Source organism: Odocoileus virginianus, unplaced genomic scaffold, assembly GCF_023699985.2.
Source record: "Odocoileus virginianus isolate 20LAN1187 ecotype Illinois unplaced genomic scaffold, Ovbor_1.2 Unplaced_Scaffold_36, whole genome shotgun sequence".
Taxonomy (NCBI): domain Eukaryota; kingdom Metazoa; phylum Chordata; class Mammalia; order Artiodactyla; family Cervidae; genus Odocoileus; species Odocoileus virginianus.
In genome coordinates this window covers 181,710-208,665 of record NW_027224298.1, presented here as the reverse complement: position 1 = coordinate 208,665, position 26,956 = coordinate 181,710, and the positions used below count along the sequence as shown (strand labels likewise).

At 48.7% G+C, this 26,956-nt stretch overlaps 1 protein-coding gene across 1 annotated transcript; it reads left to right on the top strand.

Annotated features, from left to right (window-relative positions):
- Positions 1–7,017: 7,017 nt before the first annotated feature.
- On the top strand, positions 7,018–26,065 carry NLRP12 (NLR family pyrin domain containing 12). Its single transcript, XM_070463162.1, has 10 exons — positions 7,018–7,437; positions 8,291–8,371; positions 9,734–11,417; positions 15,093–15,263; positions 16,514–16,684; positions 19,187–19,357; positions 20,439–20,609; positions 21,767–21,937; positions 24,904–25,074; positions 25,530–26,065. The coding sequence occupies exons 1-10, from the start codon at positions 7,149–7,151 to the stop codon at positions 25,615–25,617; spliced, it is 3,168 nt and encodes a 1,055-aa protein (XP_070319263.1). The 5' UTR covers positions 7,018–7,148; the 3' UTR covers positions 25,618–26,065.
- Positions 26,066–26,956: the final 891 nt, after the last annotated feature.

Here is a 26,956-nt window from a genome sequence, read left to right as displayed (position 1 = left end):
CTCATGACTGAATCTTAGAGGATGGGGTGTACTGGAATGATCTGTGTGTTTCATGGACTGTGATTTCATGAGAGAATTGCCTTCTTTTCATTTTTTTTCCCCCTCCCATCTTCCTGCTGCCTGGGGAATGTGACCTCTGTGGAAGGCCAAGAGGTGGAAGCACCTGTTGAGAGCAGAGACTCCATGGAGCTTCCCAGATGGTTCAATGGTAAAGAACCCACCTGCCAACGCAGGAGACACGGGTTCGATCCCTAGGTCGGGAAGATCCCCTGGAGGAGGAAATGGCAACCCACTCCAGTATTCTTGCCTTGGAAATCCCATGGACAGAGGAGCCTGGTGGGCTACAGCCCAGGGGATTGCAGAGTCGGAAACAATTTAGCCACCGAACAACACACACTGCGTCAGTCTGGGTCCCTGGATGAGCATGCGGAACAGCGCCGCCTGCTGGCCTTGCATCAACCGCAGACATCCTCTGTAAACGAAAATGGTCTATTTTATCTCACCTCTAGGATTCTTGGTTACATCAGCTTACCATTAACTTCCCTGGTAATACAGCTATAAAAGAAAATTCTCAGAGTAAAACCTGGGCTGGAGAAGCCAAGATAAAGGGACAGAACCTGGAATTCCCTGGCCGTCCGGTGGTTAGGACTCTGTGCTTTCACTGCGGGTGGGTGCAGGTTTAACTCCTGGGCGGGGGACTAAGATCCCACAGGCTGCAGAGCCAAGGGGGGGGAAAAAAAAAAAGAAAGGAAGGAAGAAAAAGGTGGGAGAGAGAACTGCTGTGGAATAAAGAAAAGGCGTGCACTCTGGGGTGGAGAGGGTATTCCAGCACAAATCAGGCTGGGCTCCAGGGACCACATTTGTTCAGGAATCCAGAAACTGGAGAGGAGGTGAGAGCTCCCCACTGCCTCCCTCCCTGTCCCCTCTCAGGCCTCACCCTGTTTCCTTTGGAATAAACTTAGCTTTGTCAGTCTTACAGGTCTGTTCCTGGTGGTCATAGGCTAACTGGGCAAGAGCAATACATATCAATAGCTGCAAACCACGCTGTGTGCTCTGAAGGATAAGTCTGAGATCCTAGGAGAGCTTCTAAAAGAGGGACATGAGCTGGTCTGTGATATTAAGAACCTGACAAATTTTCTTTAAATACCACCCATTTTTGCTCTATGTTAATTTTTCAAATAAATTTCATTTTTAAGTTTATTTTTGGCTGTGCTGGGTCTTCATTGCATTGGAGGCTACTCTCTAGTTGCGCTAGCTTCTCTTGTTGCAGAGCACGGGCTCTAGGGAGTGCGGGCTTCAGTAGCAACGACTTGTGGGTTCAGGAGTTGCAACTCCCGTGCTCTCGAGCACAGACTCAGTAACTGTGGCCCACGGGCTTGTCTACCTCTCCACAAGTGGGCTCCTCCCGGACCAGGGATTGAACCCATGTCTCCCGCACTGGCAGGCAGATTCCTTACCACAGAGCCACTAGGGACGCCCCCTCAGTGTTCATTTTCAATGTCGTCAGCAAGTGGTGGTCCCGGGGAGGAAGAGTGGGAGCCTCTGGGGCCGTGATCTGCTAACATCTGACTGTTCCTCAAACCCAGTGGGGGAGGGACCAGTCAGGCTGGGAGCTTCCTGCCGGGGTCTGCGGTCAGAGAGTGAGGACAGGGCTGAGGAAGTGGCTCAGACTCGTGGGGCACAGGAGGCAGGACTGGGACCTGTCGACAGCGGGGCCCTGGGCAGTGGGAGGACTGACTCTGTGACAGCTTGGGGAGCTGTGTGATGTCTGCAGGTCACCTCGCTGCTTTGGCCTCTTTCAAACTGGAGCAGCGGTCTGCTGGGGTGATAAGTGCCCTTCCAGCTGCTAAGCGTTTAAAAGCTTGAACTTTGGAGCCAGACTGACTTGAGCTTGAAGGTCATCTATCTTCTAGACTTGCTGTACCGGTCACACTCTCTGGGCCTCCCTCGGAGCCTCAGTTTCCCCATCTGTAAGCTGGGAGTGATGATTTCTCTTTTGGCTCAGATGGTTATGAGCTGGGGATGCTGGTGGTGATGAGCATGTTTGGGGCGGGTAGCGCTTGATGTTTTCTTTATGTGACAACAAAGGGGTGACAGAGGATGAGATGGCTGGATGGCATCATTGACTCAATGGACATGAGTTTGAGCAAACTCTGGGAAATAGTGAAGGACAGGGAAGTCTGGCGTGCTACACAGTCCATAGGCTCAAAAAGAGTCAGATGTGACTTAGCAGCTGAACAACAAGGGTGTGTGTAGGCCACCACTGTGATAGCCCACAGAGCAGCCTGTCGTCTCACTCAGTTGCTAAGAACTCAGCATTTTGTCACATCTCATGTAAAAGCAAGTCCAGCTTACAATGCGTTTGTGAGTAACGTAGATTATACGGATGATGGAGCTGAATGGGGGCAGAGAGAGTTTTCATCATATCGCATAGAGTAAGACAATTAAAAATTCTCTTTAATCACTGGGACTTATCTGGTGGTCCAGTGGTTAAGGATCTGTCTTACAATGCAGGGGACGTGGGTCTAATCCCTGGGGGTATACTTGCCGAGGAGCAACTAAGGCCTCATGCCAAAAATAGCCTGAGTACCACAACTAGCGAGTCCGTACACCACAATGAAACAAAGATCCTATGTGCCCCAACTAAGACCCAACACAGCCAAATTTAAAAAAAGAAAAAAAACTCCTTAAAGAAAAAGCAAGGATATGTCTAAAAAAACTAGGATATGTCTCCCCTACATGAGGGAATTTAGGTTTACAGTCAACATGAAAATCATGTCTCAGACTTCTGCCAGAGACTCTTCAGCATACTTTATCCAGCTTATGCTCAGATGCTCAGTCCTTTCTGACTCTTTGCGAACCTGTGGACGGTCACCCACCACACTCCTCTACCCGTGGGCTTCTCCAGGCAAGAATGCTCGAGTGCGTTGCCATTTCCTCCTCCAGGGGATCTTCCTGATGCCGGGATCAAACCTGCATCTCCTGCATTGGCAGGTGGATTTTTTACTGCTGAGCCACCTGGGAAGCCCCCAAATTTCTTAACCTCCTTACATTTCTTTCCACTTATTAACTTATTTACAAATAAAGATATGGCATTGCTGGGACTTTCCTGGATGTTCAGAGGTTAAGAATGAGCTGCTGGAGGCACAGGTTCCATGCCTGGGGAGGGAACTAAAATCTCACATGCCAAAAAAGAGAGAGAGAGACAGAGATGTCATTGTCTACAATCAGAAAATCACATCTTTTTGGTGAGAGGGAAAAAGTCTCAAGAAGTATTTTATGTGTCTCCTGAATTGGCTTTAAAAAAAAAAAAAATGTCCCTACTTTTCTGTAGAAGCAGAAGTTGAAATCACACACTGGAATGGCTCCTTTCCTGTGTTTCCAGAAAGAGTGCTGAGCCCCAGAAGGCCCTGAAATTGCCAAGTCTCTTCCTTCCCCTGAAAAAGAAGGGTTTTCTTGAAAGAGTATTAGGAAACAGCTTAGTGATTCAGCTTCCCTCCCCTCTGAATTCCTAGAACTATGTTTTTCCCTCCTGGGAAAGGAGGGGAAGAGGTAAGGTAATGAGCATGTCACCAGGGAAGCCCTGGTCTAACCCTTAAAGAGGGTGCAGCCTAGCACCACCTTCTCTTTCTCACCCCCTGCCTGAGAACTCATGTGACTAACCCCTGAATTCCTTGAACGCATTCCCTGTCCCGTCTCAGAGCCTGCACCACAGCTCCAGGCTGCCTCCTTTGGTTCATTGTCTATTATCACCCTGAAGCATCTTTCCTGGTGCAGGTCTGACTCCGTCCCTCCCATGCTCAAAACCATTCCATATCGTACAAAGGAATATTGTTGCTGTTTAGTCAACAACTTATATCTGACTCCTTTGTGACCCCATGGACCACACAGTCCACCAGTCTTCTCTGTCCATGAGAATTGCCATCAAGAATACTAGAGTGGGTTGCCATTTCCTCCTCCAGGGGATCTTCCTGACCCAGGGATGGAACTGGCTCTCCTGCATTGCAGGCAGATTTTTCACCACTGAGCCCCCAGGGAAGTCCCACAGTAGAATATTATTCAGCCATAAAAAGGAATGAAGTGTTAGTCGCTCAGTCATGTCCAACTCTTTGCAACCCCATGGACTGTAGCCCACCAGGCTCCTCTGTCCATGGAATTCTCCAGGCAGGAATACTGGAGTGAGTTGCCATTTCCTTCTCCAGGGGATCTTCCTGACCCAGGGATTGAACCCAGGTCTCCTGCATTGTGGGCAGATTCTTTACCATCTGAGCCACCAGGGAAGCCCCCCCCCCAAAAAAAAAGGAATGAAGTACTGATATATACTATTACGTGCTGAACCTTGAAAACAAATATATAATATTGCCCATGTGTGGAGTTTAGAAAAATGGTGCAGATGGACTTATCTGCAAAGCAGAAACAGATGCAGAGAACAAATGTACGAATACCAAGGGGAATGCAGGGATGAACTGGGAAGCTGGGATTGACATATGTGCATAGCAGATAACAGTGAGAGCTTACTGTGCCACATGGGGACTCCGTTCAGCGATCCATGGTGACCTACACGGGAAGGGAATCCAGAAAAGAGGGGATCTGTGTACATGTATGGCTGATTCATTTTGCTGTACAGTCAAAGCTAACACACACTGTAAAGAAGCTATACTCCAATAGAATTAATAAAAAGAAAGAGAGACATGTAGACCCTCACACCCTCTAAAATAGAATTTTTATTTCAATAAGGTCTCCTGGTGATGCACATTAGGGTTTGAGAATCACTGCCTGGAGACATGATTTTGCAATTGTACCCAGAAATGTTCACTAACCCCAGTTCCATTCCTTAACCACTAAAATTTTCTTTTGAAGTATTGTTGATTTACAGTATTGTGTTAATTTTAGGTATACAGCAATGTGATTCAGTCATATAATACATATATATTATTCTATTTCACTATAGTTTATTACATGAAAAAGCCATATTGTTTATATATGAATCCAGCTCTATTCTGAGTCCAGAAAACATGACTGGCCCTCACGAATCCCTCCCCTTTCCGCTAAGCACAGGGGTCCTGTCTTTGCCTCTAGAAGCACCAGTAGTTGAAGAGGCAGACTTCTAGTGTGGATGGTGGTTGAGGAAAGAGGGAAGTGGGAACGGGACAATTAAAGCATGTTACATGTAAGCATCAGAGCCAAACACCGCATTTCTGAAATTCCCAGTTTACATAGACTACGGGAGGACTTAGGCTTTGTCCTATTTCTTCATTTCCTCACCAAGCCTGTAAAAGTTTGGGGTGAAGCTTAGAAAGCTTTTTCAGGCTCTCACTTTTCCAGAAAAAGCCCCAGGGTGAGGGGTCGGGGGAGAGGAATGTGAAGACTGTAGAGGGTGTCCACATTGCATCACTGTCTCTGGAAAGACCTAGAAACCAAAGCATTTCCCCCAAACCCCTTCTTCACCTTGTTGCCGTGTTCAAAACCACTCACTGGCTTCCTGAACATCCTTGGTGGAATAAGGGGCTTCCAGGTGGCTCTAGTAGTAAAGAACCTGCCTTCCGATGCTGGAGACACAAGAGATGTGGGTTCAATCCCTAGGTCAGGAAGATCCCCTGGAAGAGGGCATGGCAAACCCACTCCAGCATTCTTGCCTGGAGAATCCCATGGACAGAGGAGTCTGGCGGGCTACAGTCCATAGGGTCGCAAAGAGTCAGACACGACTGAAGTGACTTAGCATGGAGCCTTGCACAGTGGGTAAGAATCTGCCTGCCAACGCAGGGGACATGGGTTTGATCCCTGGTCAGTGAAGATCCCATGTACCGTGGAACAACTAAGCCCGAGGCCACAACGACTGACCATCGCCCTAAAGCCTCTGCTCCACAACGAGAAGCCACCACAATGACAAGCCCAAGGACCACAAGGAAGAATGGCCCCCACTCGCCACAACCAGAGAAAACCCACATATAGCAATGAAAAATCAGCACAGCCAAAAATAAATAAATACATCTTTAAAAAAAAAAAGAATATACAATTATAAGATCATTCCTTTCTCCTCATCCAACCTAAATCTTTCCCCAGCATTAACACCTGATAGCTGTTTGAGCTACATCCTTCTCCAGACTGTTTCTTCTTGGGGGTGGGAGGGTGTGCTGCGTGAGGTCTTAATTGTGGCAGGCTGACTCCAGAGTCTGTGGGTTTAGCTCCCCCAGCAGGGATCATGCCCACACCCCCTGCCCTGGAAGAGGGATTCTGAGCCCTGGGATCACCAGGGAAGTCCCAACTATGCCCTTTTCATTCACCCGAGGGCAGCTTCCTAGTCTGAAGGAGATGAGATATCTGCCTGCGCTCTTGTTTAGCTGTGTGATGGTGGAGAATCCATGTCCCCCTATGAGCTTCTGCCTCCCTCATCAATACGTGGAAGAGAAATTTGCTCACCTTCACCCACAGCTCATGTTCACATTTGCTCCCATGACATTGGTTAATGCAAGCGACACATCCGAGTCTGATATCATCGGAAAGGAGGTCTAATTCTCCCGTGAGGAAGCATGTGTGCTAAGTTGCCTCAGTTATGTCCCACTCTGTGCGGTCCCATGAACTATAGCCCCCCAGGTTCCTTTGTCCATGGGATTCTCCAGGCAAGAATACTGGGGTGGGTTGCCATGCCCTCCTCCAGAGGATCTTCCTGACCCAGGGAGCGAACCCACCTCTCTTATGTCTCCTGCATTAGCAGGCGGGCTCTTTACCTCTAGCACCACCAGGGAAACGTCCCCTCACCCCCAAGGGCAGTAACTATTTTGATAACGATCTACCTCAGACCCAGTGAGGCAAGGAAGACAGCAGACAGGACAAAGAGTGTTTGGTCCAGGGAGCGGGGAAGAAGGGAGAGAAGTGAAAGTTCTTTCTCACTACGACTCAAAGCCTCCTGCGATGTCCCAATCTGTCTCCACTTCCTCCTCTTCAAAGTGGACCTGATGGTGAGGTGGGGACGTGGTGGAGAGTGGGTGGGAAGGAATCGAAGGAGGAGGAGGCGCTATTTCAACAGAAGGACAGTCCGGGCGTTCACATCTCTGCCTGCGGTGATCAGTGCGGGGCATGTGGACACGCTCCTCCCGGGTATAGAAACACCCCTCCAGCCTCTCTCCTGGAGTGCCCACGGCGCGCCCATGTCCCCAATCCTGCTCAGGAGTGGCCTGGGTCGCCTCTGCACCTACTTGGAGGAACTGGAGGCCACGGAGCTGAAGAAGTTCAAGTTATACCTGGGGACTGCGACAGAAATGGGGGAGGGCAAGATCCCCTGGGGGCGGATGGAACCGGCGGGTCCCCTGGAAATGGCTCAGCTGCTGGCGGCTCATTTCGGGCCGCGGGAGGCCTGGCTGCTGACCCTCGGCATCTTTCAGCAGATCAACAGGAAGGACCTGTGGGAGAGAGGCCAGAGAGAGGACCTAGGGAGGGGTAAGGATGAGGCTGCCCCCCACCAATTCCCTTCTTTTGTGTTTTTGTTTTGCAGTGTTTTTTTCAAGATTTTTCTGCTGCTTCCTGTTTTAAAATTAATTAATTAATTTGGCTGCACCTGGTCTTAATTGTGGCACGTGGGGTCCTTCTTGTAGCATGTCAGTTTCTCTCTCTAGTTGCCTGGAGGCCTGTGAAATCTTAGTTCCCCCACCAGGGATTGAACCTGTGCCCCTTGCATTGGAAGGCAGATTCTTAATCACTGGACCACTGGGGAAGATCCCCCCATCTCCTTCCTGATGATCGCTGGGCTCCCAAGGGCCACCTCTAGCCCGTCCCCCTGGCCTTTGTTCGGGCTGCCTGGAGTACCTCCCTCTATCTTCTGCTCCTGGGAAACTCCTATTCATCCGTCAGAACCCTGAAGGCACTATCTTTTCTGTGATTCCTCTACTCATTTTCTCCCTCCCCCTGCCCGTCATCCTCCATCACCCTGGCTGGCTTGGAAACCCCACTTTTCATACTAAGTGCTTAACACATATATATTTTGGGGTCCATGAAAGAATAGATGTTCAATAAATAAGTATTGAATCAAAAAATATGCTAGGTATGCATGTGTAAAAGACATTTCAAAGAATGCTAGTTTGTGGTCTGGGGCTGAAGGGGAGGAGGAATCCAAGCTGACTCAGAGCTCCCTGGGTGAGGGGTTAATCAGATGGATGGAGGTGCCAATCACTGTGATCGATACCCACGTGGGCAGTGAATTATTATCATGTAGACAGTTTGATGTAATGGAAGTTAATGTCGTGGAAGGCTAGTCAGATACATGCCAGCTGATCTGGCGAAATTTCTCTTCCAGACGCTCCACCTGGTGGCCCACCCTCACTGGGCAGCGAGTCAGCATGTTCTCTGGAAGTCTTGCCTGCCGCTCCAAGAAAAGGTGAGCCACGAGCCATGTAAGCTGGTGCAGCCACTATGGAAAACAGCATGGAGGTTCCTCAGAAAACTAGAATTACCATACGATCCAGCAATCCCACTCTGGGGCATATATCCGAACAAGATTCTAATTCAAAAAGATACATGCACCCCTTTGTTCACAGCAGCACTATTCACAATAGCCAAGACATGGGAACAACCTAAATGTCCATCGACAGATGAATGGATAAAGTATCACGTCGTGATACTTTATCCATTCCAGCCTGAAGAAGCTGGAATGCTATTCAGCCATGAAAAAGAATGAAATCATACCATTTGCAGCAACATAGATGCAACTAGAGATTATCATACTAAGTGAAGTAAGTCAGAAAGACAAATACCATGTGGTATCACTTAAGTGTAGAATCTAAAATATGGCGCAAATGAACCTATCCACAAAACAGACTCACAGACCTAGAGAACAGATTCCTAGTTGCCAAGGGGGTGGAGGGTGGGGGAGGGAAGGACTAGTTTTGGATTAACTGATACAGACTATTCTATATAGGATGGATAAATAACAAGGTCTTACTGTAGCACAGTGAAGTATATTCAATATCCTGTGATAAATCATAATGGAAAAGAATATTTAGAAAAAGAATGTCTACATGTGTATAAGTGAGTCATGTCACTGCACAGCAGAGATTGGTACCACATTGTAAAATAAATCAACTCTCCGTTCAGGTGTTCCCAGTCATGTCTGACTCTTTCCAGACCCCCATGGCCTGCAGCCCACCAGGGTCCTCTGCCCATAGTATTTCCCAGGCAAGAATACTGGAGTGGGTTGCCATTTCCTTCTCCAGGGAATCTTCCCAACCCAGAGACTGAACCCACATCTCCTGCACTGGCAAGCAGATTCTTTACCACTGGGCCACGTATTAACTGTGAAGTGTGAAAGTCGCTCAGTTGTGTCTGACTCTTTGTGACCCTATGAACTGTAGCCCACCAGGCTCCTCTGTCCATGGAATTCTCCAGGCCAGAATACTGGAGTGGGTAGCTGTTCCCTTCTCCAGGGGATCTCCCCAACCCAAGGATCGAACCCAGGTCTCCCGCATTGCAGCCGGATTCTTTACCATCCGAGCCACCTGGGAAGTTAAATTAAAAAAAAAAAAAAAGAATAGTTCCCATGTTGATGCTTCTGCTTCCCACAAGGAGGCAAGATCAGTGTTGTTGTACCAAAGTACCAAAATTTCCAGGCTCCATCTAGAAAAGACTTCCAAGGTCATAGCAAAGCAGATAGTTCACTAGACCATGGTTTGCATTAATGCATGCATTCATTAAAGGCTACTGACCAATCTATCTTTCACGGTCCTTCATTCCGCTCTGTTAGATCCCCAGGAAACCTACCGGGACTTCGTCCGCAGGAAATTCCGGCTCATGGAAGATCGCAACGCGCGCCTGGGGGAGTGCGTCAACCTCAGCCACCGGTACACGCGGCTCCTCCTGGCGAAGGAACACTCCAGCCCCAGGGGGGCCCAGCAGAAGCTCTTAGACACAGGCCGGGGACATGCGGGGACCGCCGGCCAGCCGGCCAGCCTCATCCAGATCGAGGCCCTCTTCGAGCCGGATGAAGAGCGCCCGGAACCCCCGCGCACCGTGGTCCTGCAGGGCGCGGCGGGCATGGGCAAATCCATGCTGGCCCACAAAGTGATGCTCGACTGGGCCGACGGGAAGCTCTTCCAAGACAGATTCGACTACGTCTGCTACATCAACTGCCGGGAGATGAACCTGGGCACCGCGGAGCGCAGCGCGCGAGACCTCCTGGCCGGCTGCTGGCCCGAGCCCTGCGCCCCTCTCCATGAGCTCGTCCGTGTGCCTGAGCGTCTCCTCGTCATCATGGACGGCTTTGACGAGCTCAGACCCTCCTTCCATGACCCACAGGGCGCCTGGTGCCTCTGCTGGGAGAAGAAAGTGCCCGCGGAGGTCCTCCTGGGCAGCCTGATTCGTAAGAAGCTCCTGCCCGAGCTGTCTCTGCTCATCACCACACGGCCCACCGCTCTGGCCAAGCTCCAGCGTTCGCTCGAGCATCCCAGGCATGTGGCGATCCTGGGTTTCTCCGAGGCCGAGCGCAAGGAGTACTTCCACAGGTATTTCCACGACGGGGAGCAGGCCGGACAGGTCTTCAGCTTCGTGAGAGAGGACGAGCCCCTCTTCACTCTATGCTTTGTCCCCATGGTGTGCTGGGTGGTCTGCACCTGCCTCAAGCAGCAGCTGGAGGGCGGGGGGCTCTTAAGACAGAGGTCGAGGACCACCACGGCCGTGTACCTGCTCTATCTCCTGAGTCTGATGCAACCCAAGCCGGGGACCCCCACCCTGCCGTCCCCGCCCAACCGGAGGGGGCTGTGTGCCCTGGCGGCCCACGGCCTCTGGGAACAGAAGATCCTCTTTGCGGAGCGCGACCTCCGGGAGCACGGCCTGGACGCGGCCGACGTCTCTTCCTTCCTCAACATGAACATCTTCCAGAAGGACATCAACTGCGAGACGCTCTACAGTTTCATCCACCAGAGTTTCCAGGAGTTCTTCGCGGCCATGCACTACGTCTTGGATGATGGAACGAGCGGGTCCGGCCCCGAGCGGGACCTCAGCAGGTTGCTGACCGAGTACGCCTTCTCCGAGAGGAGTTTCTTAGCCCTCACGGTCCGTTTCCTGTTTGGACTCCTGAACGAGGAGACCAGGAGCTACCTGGAGAAGACGCTGGGCTGGAAGGTCTCGCCTGGCGTCAAGACCGAGCTGCTCGAGTGGATCCGCCGCAAGGCTCTGAGCGAGGGGTCCACCCTGAAGCGGGGCGCCCTGGAGGTCTTTAGCTGCCTGTACGAGCTCCAGGAGGAGGAATTCATCCAACAAGCCCTCAGCCACTTCCAGGTGGTCGTGGTCAACAACATCACCACCAAGATGGAACACATGGTGTCCTCCTTTTGTGTGAAGAGCTGCAGGAACGCTGAGGTGCTGCAGCTGTTCGCGGCTGCCTACCAAGCCGATGGAGAGGACGGGGTGAGGTGGCCCCTGGCAACGTCGTAAGTATTTGCTGGGGCTCACTCCCCGAGCTCATGCCCTTAGCCACGTTCATGTTCTCAAAGCCGGTGACTTTTTCCTCCATCCTAGGAGATATTTGGCAAAATGCAGAGAAGGATTTTGCTGTCACAGTTAGGGGAGATCAGACAGATGCTAGGGTCTAGTGGGTGGAGGTCAGGGATGCTGCAAAAATATCCTACAACACACAGGACAACCTCCACCACTAAGAACGATTTGGCTCCAAAGTGTCAACAGTGCCCAGGTCGTTTTCTTGTTCTTAAACAACAAGAACAAAAACACTAATGGTTGCTCAGTTGTGTCCAACTCTTTGCAACCCCATGGACTGTAGCCTGCCAGGCTCCTCTGTCCATGGGATTCTCCAGGCAAGAATACTGGAGTGGGTCACCATGCCCTCTCCAGGGGATCTTCCCGACCCAGGGATGGAACCTAGGTCTCCTGCATTGGCAGGTGGATTCTTTACCCCTAAGCCACCAAGGAAGCCCTAAGCAATACTTATCAGGACTAAATAGCGGCCCATGTCAAGGAGAATGTATCCAGTCAACATATATTATCCAAGGCCTTATATCTGTGGACTGCACACTCCCTTTTTTCAGTTTTTTTTTCCTTGTCCTTGCCCTGACAGGCTTAGGAGATCTTAGTTCCCTGACCTGGGATGGAACCTGGGCCTCTGGCAGTGACAGCACACAGTCCTAAGCACTAGACCTCCAGAGAATTCTCAGTGATTTTCTGAAGTTACTATATGGTCTTTTTTTTCTTCAATTTTTTTTCACATTGAGGTGTAGTTGATTAACAATGCTATGTTAGTTTCAGATGTACAGCAAAGTGACTCAGTCCCTTAGTATATTCATATAATGTATGAAACATACATATAAATGTATATTCTTTTTCAGATTATTTTCCATTATAAGTTATTACAAGATATTGAGTATAGTTCCCTGTGCTATACAATAAGTAGGTCCTTGTTGCTGGGCTTTTCTTTTTTTTTTTTTTAATAGATTGAAGACAGTATGAATAAGCCAGCCAGCGCCCCTAATAGAGCAAACATCCAATGGAGAAGGAAGATAGACAAAGAATAGTAAATAAAGAAATAGGCAAATGAAATGAAATGGATGATTAAGTAGTTGCAAACAGAGTGAATTTATTATGAGGAAAGTAAAACCGGGTAACATTATATAACAGTGACTTGGAGGGGGAAGGGCAACATGAAAGGAAGTGCTCAGTGAAGGAAACTGAGCAAGTGACGTTCTTTGTGTGTGTGTTTGGCTAGGACTTTGTTTTGGTTTGGGTTCCCTGAGGGGTCACCTTGGAAGCAAAGATTTCTACCTAAGTGGAGTGGAAAGGAAACATTCTTTTTCCTTCTCCTCTCTTAGGTTGTGAAACTGGGGGCTTATAAATTAGACTTACAAAAGACAGATTCACAAGCTAAAAAAAAAAAGAAAAGTTTATTGGCAGGTTCGGTCCCACTTACATGTGGATGGAGCCAGAAGTAACTAATCCAAAGGGCTCCTTAGAATTTGGGCTTATGCATATATATATGTATGGACTCTAGAGAGATGGGACTGAGGCACCTATTTGCAGAGACACAGGCAGACAAAGAGAACAGACTTGTGGACACAGTGGGAGAAGGAGAGGGTGGGATGAATGAGAGAGTATCATGGAAACATATACCTTGCCATATGTAAATTACCTTGCCATATGTAAATCACCTTGCCATATGTAAATTAGACAGCCGGTGGGAATTTGCTGCTTGTCTCGGAGAGCTCAGCCTGGTGCTCTGTGACCACCTAGAGGGGTGGGATGCGGGGGAGACAGGAGAGAGGCTCGAGAGGTAGGGGACATACATATACCTATGGCTGATTCATGTTGGTGTGCGGCAGAAAGTAACACATTGTTGTAAGCAATTATCCTCCAATTAAAAATAAATTTTAAGCAAACTGAATTTGGGCTTATGTACAGTCTTAACAAAAGAACAATAGGTCTTTAGGGCTGTGACAAGACAAAAGAAAAGGGTTTTGAGTGTCCGCTGAGGCAAGCTGTGGAAAGGCAAATATGTGGGAAAACTGATGGAATAATAGGTTGTGTGGTCTCACAATGATTTCATCAGCTTTGGAACTGCAGGGGAAGGAGAATCCTCTTCTTTCTTAGGGTCTCTGGCTGGACCTAAGAATTAAATTGACATAAGAGCCTCCAACTAATAAAAATAAATGGAAAAAAAAAAAGGCCAAAAAAAAAAAAAAGGACAGCTCAGCAGGGGGAAACACCCAAACTTTACTGAAAGACAGTGAAGACCGGAAGAGCAAGTGATGCTGCTGGCCTGGGGACCACACTTGAGAACCACAAGCAGATGCATGGCTTTAAAGAGCTCCCTGGGGCTTCCCCTGGTGGTCCAGTGGTTAAGACTCCGTGCTTCTGCTGCAGGGGCGCAGTTTCAATCCTTGGTTGGAACTTAGATCCCCCATGCTGCATGGCACGGCCAAAATAAATAAATCAATAAATTTAAAGAGATCCCTGATAGTAACTCAATCAACAAGGAGCAGAGCTGTATGGTTTTCTGCCCTCTCTGAGTTGCTTGCTAATGCTTTTCGGAAAAAAAAAAAAGTTACAATGGAATATTTCAAATATACACAGTATATATAGATAGATAGATGAATATATATATTCATCATTTATTTGACCAGTTAGCAACATTTTGCCAAATGTATGTGCTTCATCTATTGTTCCATGTCTTGCTTTTTTTTTTCCCTCAAAAAATTTTATGGGGGGATTGTTCCTGCTAGGCTTGTGGGATCCTATTTCCCCAGCCAGGGATTGAAACTGTGCCCCCTTCCCTCACATGGCATCATCATGCCTAACAAAATTAATAATTCCTGGGAATTTCCTGGTGGTCCAGTGGTTAGGGGACTTCCCTGGTGGCTCAGGCAGTAAAGTGTCTGCCTACAATTCAGGAGACCCAGGTTCAATCCCTGGGTCGGGAAGATCTCCTGGAGAAGGAAATGGCAACCCACTCCAGTACTCTTGCCTGGAAAATCCCATGGACGGAGGAACCTGGTGGGCTATAGTCCATGGAGTCGCAAAGAGTCAGACATGAATGAGCGACTTCACATTCACTTTCAATTTCAGTGGTTAGGGCTTCCCGCTGTCACTGCGAAGGGGCCTGGGTTCACCCAGGAATTGATCAGCACAGCAAAAAGCAACAGCCAAAAAACACAGTTCCTTAACATCTTCTAATACTCAGTCCATATTCAAATATAGAGCTTCCCTGGTGTGTGCGTGTGTGCTAGGTTGCTTCAGTCGTATCCGACTCTTTGCATGCCCTCCTTCAGGGTATCTTCCCAACCCAGGGATCGAACCCTGTCTCTTACATCTCCTGTATTGGCAAGCGGGTTCTTTACCACTAGTGTCACCTGGGAAGCCCTCGGGCTCAGTGGTAAAGAACCCACCTGCCAATGCAGGAGACCCAGGAGACGTGGGTTCAATCCCCGGGCTGGGAAAATGCCCGGGAGAAGGAAATGCTAACCCACTCAAGTCTTCTTATTGGGAAATTCCATGGACAGAGGAACTTGGTGGGCAAAGAGTGGGAGATGACTGAGGGATGAGCACACACACAAAGGCCAAACATCTCCGTAAACCGACGGTCCCGTCTGTCCTTCCTGCAGCCCCGAGAGGCACGTTTTACCCGACATCTACAGCGAGCAGCTGGCTGCTGCCCTCAGCACCAACCCCAGCCTGGTGGAGCTGGCTTTGCACAGCAACGCCCTGGGAAGCCGGGGGGTGAAGCTGCTATGTCAAGGACTCAGACACCCCAACTGCAGACTGCAGAACCTGAGGTGAGTCCAGGCTGGTCTGTGAGCTTCTGGGGGCCCTACCATTCCATCTCAAGGGGCTCCATCAGAAAGAGCATAGGATGGGACTTCCCTGGTGGTCCAGTGGTTAAGACTTCCAGCTTCCACTGCAGGGGGCACAGGTTTAATCCCTGGTTGGGGAGCTAAGATCCTGCAAGCCACGAGGTGTGGCCAAAAAAACCAAAAAAATCATAGGATGATGTTTGCTTGGGCTCCCATAACAAAGCACCACAGGCTGGATGACTGAAATGATGGACTTTGATTTTCTCAAAGTTGTGGAGGCTGGAAGTTCCAGATAGACATGTCAGCAGGCTTGGTTTCCTCTGAGGCCTCTCTCCTTGCCTTGCAGACAGCCACCTTCTCCCTGTGTCCTCACATGGTCTTTCCTCTGTGTCTCTGTCCTAATCTCCTTTCCATATAAGGACACCAGTCATATTGGACTAGGGTCCACCCTAATGACCTCACTTTAACTTAATTACCTTCTTGTAGTGATGGAGAAAAGAAGAAAGACTGGGGAGAGGAGGAATAAATTAGAGGGTTGAGATTAAAATATACACACTTTGTTGTTGTTGTTAAGTCGCTGAGTCTGGTCCCACTCTCTGCGATCCCATGGACTGTAGTCTTGGCAAGAATACTGGAGTGGGTTGCCATTTCCTTCTCCAGGGGATCTTCCCAACCCAGGGATTGAACCCGCATCTCCTGCATTGGGCAGGTGGGTTCTTTACCTCTGAGCCACCAGGAAAGCTCATATATAAAATAGATAACCAACAAGGATCTACAGTAGAGAAGAAGGAATTCTACTCAATATTTTGTAATAACCTATAAAGGAAAAGAATCTGAAATATATATACATATACATAGATGAATTCATATATATTTTATATGTGTATATATTCAGTACAGCTGAATCACCTTGCCTTGATGTATACCTGAAACTAACACAACATTGTAAATCAACTGTGCGTGCTTAATTGCTCAGTTGTGTCCGACTCTTTGTGACCCCATGGACTACAGCCCACCAGGCTCCTCTGCCCATGGGATTCTCCAGGCAGGAATACTGGAGTGGGTTGCCATGCCCTCCTCCGGGGGATCTTCCTGACCCAGGGATCGAATCTGCATCTCTTACATCTCCTGCATTGACAGGCGGGTTCTTTACCACTAGTGCCACCTGAGAAGCCCCTTTACAAAACAACCCCAAACGAAATCACCAGGCTCTTTTCTTCTTTCCGTCCCAGGCTGAAGAGATGCCGAGTTTCCAGCTCCGTCTGCGGGGACCTGACGACCGCGCTGATCGCCAACAAGCACTTACTGAGGATGGACCTCAGTGGCAATGACCTGGGGCTGCCGGGCATGCAGCTGCTTTGCCGGGGGCTCCGGCACCCCAAGTGCAGGCTGCAGGTGGTGCAGTGAGTGTCCCCCCCGGGAACACGTCCTTCAGCTCTGTGACCTCCTGGGACAAGCTGGTCGTGTCCCGGGGCTTGAAGCATCTCCCCAAATGCCGACCGCCACACCCCTACCTCACATCACAGCTGCCCTTAGACCCGTGAGCTGAGATGCCACCCCTCCCCAGACTCTTTGCACTTTGTGCAAGTGTGCTGAGTCACTTCAGTCGTGTCTGACTCTTTGCCACCCCATGGACTGTAGCCCGCCAGGCTCCTCTGTTTGTGGGATTCTCCAGGCAAGAATACTGGAGTGGGCTGCCATTTCCTTCCTCCAGGGGATCTTCCTGACCCAGGGTTCGAACCCGCATCTCCTGCTTGGCAGGCACATTCTTTACCACTGAGCTCAAGTTGGAACTGCCCTTAGACCCTTGACCTGAGACGCCCCGCCCTGGACTCTTTGCATTTTGGAGAACTTGTTTCTGGCCTCTTCTGATCCCACTCACTTCCACATGGTGAGGAGTCCCTGGGGCCACCTGCTCACCCAGAACCCACACCCTATTTATTGACCACATCCTGAGTAGTCAGAACCCTAGGGGTCTCTGAGCAAAGATCCTTTTCTTGTGCAACTTCCTTTTTCTGCAGTGCCACTGTTTTTAAAAATCACCCTGCCTTCCCCCTCTATGTCTTCATTACTACTCATAAGAACACTCCATTTTTTCCCCATTTTTTAAAACTTTCTTTTGTTTTCTTTTTGATGTGGATGATTTCTAAACTCTTTATTGAATTTGTTACAATATTGCTTCTGCTTTATATTTTTGGTTTTTTGGCCACAAGGCATGTGGGATCTTAGTTCCCCAACCAGGGATCAAACCCACACCCCGCTAGCTGGAAGGTAAACTCTTAACCGTTGGACCTCCAGGGAAGCCCCCCAACACTCTACTTCTGACACTTTTATGTGTGGAGTTATCCCCACACCAAGGCATGTGACACCAACTGGGTGTCCTGGAGTTTAACTTGGTTCTAACACTATCTACCTGGAGATGGCATCAGAGTAAGGCTTCATTGCCTGGAACCTGTGTCCCCTGAATTGCAAGGCAGATCCTTAACCACTGGACCACTAGGGAAGTCCCATGCTTTTGTTTTTGTTATGGCACTTAGGAAATTAGAGATTTAGGGACTCTGTGCCAGGAGCCAGTGCAGAGATCTGTGTGTGTGTGTGTGTGTGTGTGTGTGTGTATGTATTTTTTACTATTATCTCACTGCCCCTCATCTTACTCCTCCAAATCAACTTCTACTTACCCTTCGAAAACCAGCTCAAATCCTCCCAGAGAGCCTTCCCTCACTGCACACCATTTGCCAAAGCTGGGTGAAGAGGCCCCTCCACCGGGATGTTCAACAAACGGTCTCACACTGACGGAGCACTGACCATGTATCAGGCTGGTTCTATACCCACTGCTTTTAATAAATTGTGTAATCCTCACAACAACCCTCTGAGGCCAGCACAGTTATTATCCTTATTTTAGTCAGTGACTTTAGACATGGTGGCACATGTAACAGAAAGCTGAGACCTGATGAAAACTCGCTTGAGGGAATTCCCTGGTGGTTCACTGGTTAGGACTCTGTCCTCTCGCCGCCAAGCATCAGGGTTCAATCCCTGGTGTGAGAACTAAGGTCCCACAAGCCACTATGAGGTGCAGCTAAACAAACAAACAAGCCAAAAACCCAAAAAGCAAAACAAAAAACTCCCTTGAGGTCAAAGTATTGGGGGTGGGGAACAGGTTGTTGAACCCTAGAGACCCTGCTCTGAGCTATTACTCTGTGTACATTGCCTCCATGAGACCTCCTGTGTGTGTGTGTGTGTGTGTGTGTGTGTGTTAGTTTCTTAGGCGTGTCCGAATCTCTGCAACCCCATAGACCACCAGGCCCCTCCGTCCATGGGATTCTCCAGGCAAGAACAGTGGAGTGGGTTGCCATTTCCTTCTCCAAAAGGAACTATAGAAAGAAAGAAAGTGAAGTCGCTCAGTCGTGTCCAACTCTTTGCGACCCCATGGACTGTAGCCTACCAGGCTCCCCCATCCATGGAATTTTCCAGGCAAGAGTACTGGAGTGGGTTGCCATTTCCTTCTCCAGAGACCACCTATACTGGATCATAATTACTCATTTGTCTTAATAGACAGGATTCTCCTTTCTGGAAATGACAAAATCCTGTTTGTCTCTGTAACTTTAGGGACAAATGTAGGTTTGTGTCCAACTCTTTTGAAACCCCATAGACTGTAGCCCGTCAGGTTCCTCTGTCATGGGGTTTCCCAGGACCCAGGCAAGAATACTGGAGTGGGTCACCATTTCCTCCTCCAGGGGTCTTCCTGACCCAGGGATAGAACCCACGTCTCTTGCATTGGGAGGCCAGTTCTTTTCCATTGAGCCACCAGGGAAGCATGTCGACTGATTCAATGGGCCAGGGCAGGAACCGTCAGGATACAGAAAAGCAAGATGGCGCCCTCTTCAACTCTTCTCTTTCCTCCCAAGGTTGAGGAAGTGTCAGCTAGAGGCCGGGGCCTGCAAGGAGCTGGCCTCTGTGCTCAGCACCAGTCGCCATCTGCTGGAGCTGGACCTGACAGGAAATGCACTGGAAGATGCGGGCCTGAGGCTCCTGTGTCAAGGTTTGAGGCACCCAGTCTGTAGGCTGCGGATTTTGTGGTGAGTTCTACCCAGTGTCTCTGTGAATCCTCTAGGGACCTCATATGGGCTTCCCTATGGCTCAGAGGGTAAAGAATCTGCCTGCAATGCAGGAGACCCAGGTTCAAACCCTGGGTGGGAAATATCCCCAGAAGAAGGGAATGGCAACCTACTCATGGACAGAGGAGCTTGGCAGGTTCATGGGTTTGCAAAGAGTCGATCGCAACTGAACACACACACACACACACACACACACACACACAGTTATTTTTAATTTTTTGAGGAGCCACCATACTATTTTCAGTAGCCACTGCACCATTTTACATTTCCACCAACAGTGCAAAGAGGTCCCAATTTCTCCACATCCTTACTAACACCTGCTATTTTCTGTTTTTTGGATAATGTCTATCCAAGCGGGTATGAGGTGATATCTCACTGTGCTTTTGACTTGCGTTTTCCTAATGATTAATAATGTTGAACATTTTTTTTTTCATGTGATTTGTGGCCATTTATATGTCTTCTTTGGAGAAATGTCTATTTAGGCCTTTGGCCATATTTCGAACAAGTTGTTTATTTGAAAACGTTAGTTTTAAGATTGGGGGCAGGCATTTGCAGCAATATGGATGGACCTAGAGATTATCATACTAAGCAAAGTCAGTCAGAAAGAGAAAGACAAATGGTATCACTTACGCGTGGACTGTAAAATACGACCCAAGTGAACTTATCTATGAAACAGAAACATTCACTGTTACAGAGAACAGACTTGTGGTTGCTAATGGGAAGGCACGGTGGAAGAGGGAAGGGCTGGGAGTTTGGGGTTAGCAGATGCTAACTATTATAAATGGAAGGATAAACAATAAGGTCCCACTGTACAGCTCAGGAAACTATACCCAATATCCTGTGATAAACCCTAATGGAAAAGAATATGAAAAAGAGCACATATGTATAACTGAGTCACTTTGCTACACAGCAGAAATTAACACAACATTGTAAATCAAGTCTACTGTAATAAAATTTTTTAAAAAGACTGGGGGCAGGGAGGATAGCATCAGCATTGTACAGGAAACCCTCCCAAGCACATGCCGAGCTGGATTTTCTGCAGGTTGAAGATCTGCCTTCTCACCGGTGCTGCATGTGAAGACCTGGCGTCCACTCTCCGCGTGAACCAGAGCCTGGTGGAGCTGGACCTAAGCCTGAATGACCTGGGGGACCCCGGGTTGCTGCTGCTCTGTGAGGGCCTCAGGCACCCCCAGTGCAAACTCCAGACCCTCCGGTGAGTCCCCGCTTTCCTCACTGTCCTAGGAGTCCAAAGTCACGATTCCTGCCCTCCTGCCTGGGCTCAGTGGGGCCGTCTCCCTCCCCTCCTCTCCTAACCTCTAGCTCCATCGGCCTCCTGTCAAAGGTTTTTCTGCCATAGGGCCTTTGCGCAAGCAGTTCCTTCTTCCTGGAATGCACTCCTTTTTTTTTTCTCTCTCTTTTAATATTTATTTTATTTATTATTTATTTATTTAGCTGCCCCCAGGGTCTTACTTGCAGCATGCAGGATTTTTAGTTGTGGCATGCAAACTCTTATCTGTAGCATGTGGGATCTAGTTTCCTGACTAGGGATCAAACCCAGGCCCCCTGCATTGGGAGCCTGGAGTCTTAGCCACTGGACCACCAGGGAAGACCCCCTGAAATGCACTTCTGCTCTGCTTTCTCCTTTTTTTCACCCTGATAATACCTGTTTCATCTGTTAGGATCCAAAGCAAATGCTTCTTCTTTATGCGCACCTTCTCCAACTCCTAGATAAGATTACTTTTAGGATCCTATTTGACCTTATTTTTCTCCTCAGTGTCACTTATCAAAATTTGTGTGTGTGTGTTGTATTCCAGAAGTGCAGGAACAACACATTGTGGCAACGTGTTCCAATGACTAACATGAGATCTGGCTCAGAGATTATATTTTGAAATGATGGAACAGATGAAAAAGCAAATTAAAAAAAAAATAAAATGGGGAATTCCCTGGCGGTCCAGTGGTTAGGACATTGCATTTTCACTGCTGGGGGCTGGGGTTCAATCCTTGGTTGGGGAACTAAGATCCCAGAAGCTGCTGGGTGGGGCAAAAAAAAAAAAAGCAGCAGGACTGTCAATTCCATCTCGCCCCTCCCCCATCCCCTCTCCCCACCTGTAAACACTAGTTTGTTCTTGTATCTGTGAGTCTGAGTCTTTTGCATAATATTCACTAGTTAATACAGTAGTGTTTTCCACCCCATTAAACTGAAGACATCTGGGAATTCCCTGGTGGTCCAGTGGTTAGGACTCCATGCTTTCACTGCCAAGGACCTGGGTTCAATCCCTGGTTGAGGAAGTAAGATCCAACCCCTCTCTTTCCCCCCAAAAATTTCAGAAGGAATGAGCCAGCTCTCTCCTGTGCTTAATGTCTTCCCAGGCTCGGCATTTGCCGGCTCAGCTCTGCGGCCTGTGAGGGTCTCTCTGTTGTGCTGGGGCTCAGCCCCCACCTTCGGGAGCTGGACCTGAGCTTTAATGACCTGGGGGACCGCGGCATGTCCTTGCTGTGTCAGGGGCTGCGACACCCCACCTGCAGACTCCAGAAGCTCTGGTGAGTGGCTGGGAGGCAGGGCTGCTGGGTATGATGCTGGTCCCTGGCAGGGGCGGGGTGGGCGGCACCGAGTGTTTTCCTGTCCTTGTCTTTTTTCTATTGGATCGTTATCCTTCCATCCCTCCAGCTCTCTGGAAGATACAAGATGCTCAGAGGTGGAAAGAAAAGCTGTGTGAATGAGTCACAGAGTAATTCATTCCTCTGGAATACAAACAGAAGAGGCTAAATTTTTCCATCCAGTCATTGCTTCTAAACACATTCTGTAAAACTCCCCTTTTCTCTGGGCATTTACTTGGGCAGATTTATAGCTTTCCGGTAAATTTTACATAGTAAAAATTCAATCTGGGGCTTCCCAGGTCGTCCAGGGGCTAAGGCTCCTCGCTCCCAATGCAGGGGGCCCGAGTTCAATGCCTGGTCAAGGAACTAGATCACACATGCCTCAACTAAAACCCAGATGCAGTCAAATAAATAATAAATAATTTTAAAAAAATTCAGTCTGGTCCAGAATAAACTTCAGTCAAGTGTTAATGAATGTTTCTTCCTTCCCCTTTCTCCCAATACCAGCCCATCCCTTCCTCCCAAAAGACTTAGAATGAGAGGAGGCTGTGTCTATTTTTTTAATTAATTATATTAATTAACTTATTTTTGGCTGTGATGGGTCTTCAGTGCTCTTCTCTGGTTGCAGCAAGCGGGGGGTACTCTTTGTTTCAGGGCAAGGGCTTCTCACCGCCTTGGCTTCTCTTCTTGTGAGTCTATGCTGGTGGCTCAGATGGTCAAGAATCTCTTAGAGGCTCTAGGCAGGCAGGCTTCAGTAGCTGTGACTCACCAGCTGTAGAGCGCTGACTCAGTAATTGTGTTTGCTCCCTGGCATGTATGATCTTCCTGGACCAGGGATCGAACCTGTGCTCCCTCCATGGGCAAGCAGATTCTTAACCACTGGAACACACCAGGGAAGTACAGGGTTTATCTATTTTTATTTTTTTTCCCTTCATTACTCTCTTGCTTATCTGGGGCCCTGGGTAACTGGAAACAAAGATGAGGGCTTAGGGACAGCATGTCTTCCTCTTTTATTTATTTTTGGCCACACTGGGTCTTGGTTGCTGCGAGAGGGCTTTCTCTAGTTGAAGTGCACGGGCTTCTCATTGCGGTAGCTTCTTTTTGGGGGGAGCACAGGCTCTACAGCACGGACTCAGTAGTTGTGGCTCATGGGCTTACTTGCTCCTCAGCATGTGGGGTCTTCCCGGACCAGGAGTCTAACCCATGTGTCTTGAATTGGCAGGTGGATTCTTAACCACTGGACCACCAAGGAAGCCCCATCTCTCCCTTCATTGGTGCGGCTAGGTTCCCTCTGGGATGTCAGTACCACAGTACCACGCCCTCCCAGTCTGGCAGGTGTCCAAATGATACCTCTCTCGTGGGGATCATATGTGTGTTCTCATGGGGACCCCAGAGGAGGTGCTCCTGACATGGAATGATCTGGGTCAAGCTCTTTCCACAATCCCCTCCCCAGCTCTCACCATATGTCCTACTCATGACCCTTCTGTGGCTGTGAGGTGGACAATTATACATCACCCACCTGGGTCTTTCTCTTCCATTTCAAGTCCTGAACTGTTGCCTTATACCTTGTTTGGAGGCACATATTGCCTCATAGCCTCAGCCAAAGATGAAAACATTCCCATCTAACATCCCAGCTGCAACAACACTTCAATAATGCTACCTGTTTTTACTGTAACAGCATGGAATACAGGAAAGAAACACAATTGGACAGAATATAAACCAGAGAAAATCAGATGGCATAGTGTTGGGTGGGGCAGGAAGCAGCCCAAATCATGCTGGCTTCTTTAAAAAAAAAAAAAAAAGGGTTGGGGAAAGCATTGATCAAGTTGTGCAACTGGAAGTGTAGGTTTCAGGTATGGCTTGATCTAGGCATTCAGATATTTGATCTCCAGTATCTTCTTTACTTATTGCTGTATTGACTCCATTCTGCATTAAGGTTAGCCTTGATCCAATACATGGTGGCAAAATGTCTGCAGCTCTGTAGATGACTTCTTTTCAGGTGCAAGTTCTGAACAAAAAATCTCTAGGGAAAGTGTGATTCTGATTCACTCAGTTTGGATGGATTCTGTGCCCAGAAGGAACCACTCGTGGTGGCTGGGGACAAGGAAACCAACCAGCTTAGGCCTGGACCCTATATCTACTTCTAGAGCTTGTAGACATTAATCCCTGAGATGGGGGTTTCAATGAGACATTGGGATAGAATGACCAGAAGGAGAAATTCTTGGCTGCAGAATCAGGATATCCATTACAGATGGAGCTGTGAATTGAGAAGTCTTTTTTTTTTTTCCCTTTCTTCTTTTGTTTTAAAAAATTAATTTGGGGGCTTCTCTGGTGGCTCAGTGGTAAAGAGTCTGCCTGCCAGTGCAGGAGACACGGGTTCGATTCCTGGTCCAGGAAGTCCTCACATGTCAGGGACCAACTAAGCCCGAGTGCCACAGCTACTGAGCCTCAGCTCGAGAGCCCATGATCCACAACCACTGAGCCCATGAGCTGAACCTGCTGAAGCTAAAGCTCTGCAACAAGAGAAGCCACCGCAATGAGAAGCCTGAGCACCACAACTAGGGAGTAGCCCCCACTCACCACAAGCAAAGCCCACACAGCAACGAAGACTCAGCACAACCAAAAGTTAAAAATGAAGAAGATTAAAACCTTAACTTTTCAGCGGAATATAGTTGCTTTACAACGTTGTGTTAGTTTCTACTGTACAGCAAAGGGGAGTGTCGTTAAATGCCTTTAAATGTCTTTAAATGCCTTTCCCTCACCACATCGGCCTTAACCTGGACTGCTCTGGTTCTAGTCTACTTTTCTCTTAAATTGATTCCTAAAAACATCACCCTGATTCCCTGTGAGGCCGACACTTTCCAGCCGGACCTGCCCACATTGCTTTAACCACTTCTCGTCTTCCACAGGCTCGACAGCTGCAGCCTCACGGGCAAAGCGTGTGAGGACATTTCCTCCGCCCTGGGCGTCAACCAGACCCTCACAGACCTTTATCTGACCAACAATGCCCTGGGGAACACAGGTGTCAGGCTGCTATGCAAGAGGCTGAGCGACCCGGGTTGCAAGCTCCGAGTCCTCTGGTGAGAGATGGTCCCTGCCTCTGGACGAGACGGGACCCGGGGCTCGGGGTCGGGAAAGTCAGTGTGCTCAGTCGTGTCCGACTCTGACCCCATGGACTGCAGCCCTCCAGGCTCCTCTGTCCATGGGATTCTCCAGGCAAGAACACTGGAGTGGGTTGCCATTTCCTCCTCCAGGGGATCTTCCCCACCCAGGGATCGAACCCGGGTCTCCCGCACTGCAGGCAGATTCTTTACTGTTTGAGCCACCAGGAGAAGCCCTCTTGTAAGATGATTACAAATTGGTTAACACAGGCTATGGTCTTAAAAATGGGGTGTAGCTTAGAGCAAGCTTATCTCCCGATAGTATTTGATTTACAATGAAGAACTACTTAATGGAATTAACATATTTTAACCAAGCAGGACAAGACTGAATGCCACCATAGTGGCCTGGAATATTTCCCATCTTGTGTCCTCAGGTTGTTTGGCATGGACCTGAATAAAATGACCCACCGAAGTTTGGCGGCACTTCGAGTGACAAAACCTTACTTAGACATTGGCTGCTGAGTGGCTGAAGCTGCTGGTTCTTCACTTAAAGTCAGGACAGAAGAGGACCGTCCAGGACCCATGAATCAACGATGATCTCTGTCTCTTTACTTCCTCAAGACAAGACCCTCTGCAGGATAATCTTTGCTGCTTGGGGTCTGTGCGATCCCTGTGCAAGAGGGTGGAATTTTAGTTTGGAGAGTTGGTGCTACAGAGAGAATCCAGGGCAGGGTCCCAGATGATTCTAGAACAGAAGCTCTCAACTGAGGGTGATTTTTGTTAGTACCCCCAAACTCCCCTCTCCCAGGACACTCGGCATTGTCACAGGACACTGGGCTGGGGAGAGTTGTTGGCATCTTGTGAAGTCCTGCTATAAACATCGTAGAAAATAAAAATACACTGACAGTTCCCACGACAAAGTGTTAAGGAATTGTTTCCATAATCACGCACCTCTGCCAGGTCTGCTTGCCTGACTTTTCTCACAACAGGAGGTCCCGATAAGGAGCTTGATGCTGCTTGTTGGTTATCCATCTTAAATAAAGCAGTACGTTATCCATCCCAAACTACCCCTTCCCCCCATCCTTCCCCTCTGGCAACCCTAAATTCATGAGCAGACTTTTTAAGGCTGATTGAACTAGGGGTAACCTGACCCACTTAAGAGCAATCCCTAGGCTGTCATAAGGGCTTCCCAGGTGGTGCCAGTAGTAAAGAACCCGCCTGCCAATGCAGGAGAGGGTTTGATCCCTGGGTCAGGAAGATACCCTGGAGGGCATGGCAACAGTATTCCTGGAGAATCCCAGGGACAGAGGAGCTTGGCAGGCTACAGCCCATGGGGTCACAAAGAGTGAGATATGACTGAAGGGACTCAGCACACGCACAGGCTGTCATAAAGCTGAAGGCTAATGGAATCTGTGGGCTTCAAAGTTGAGAGTACACCTTAAGGTAAAGGTGAGTTTTCTGGCTTTGTAGTCAGAACTGCATCTCCAGCATTGCAGGTGGATTCTTTACTGATGAGCCACTGGGTAAGACTTAGTTTAAAACTAGCAACACAGGACTCCCAGGATTTACTGGACACTCAAGTACATTCAGTGGCTGAAGTGGCTTGGGGAGGGCTACAGAACACTTCTCAAATATGGGATGTCCCGACTATAATGGCCAGGATTTCCCGCTAAAAATTGTGAATCACCATTACTACACACCAGTAATCATATCAACTGTATTTTAGATTTCAGAATTACCCAATTATTACCAAGAAAACTTACATGAAGCTTTATCTCCAAATCCAATTCTAAGCAGAGCCCTGGGAAGTAACCTTCCACATTCACCTGTAGGTTAAGGATCTTGGCAGACTGCTAGCCCA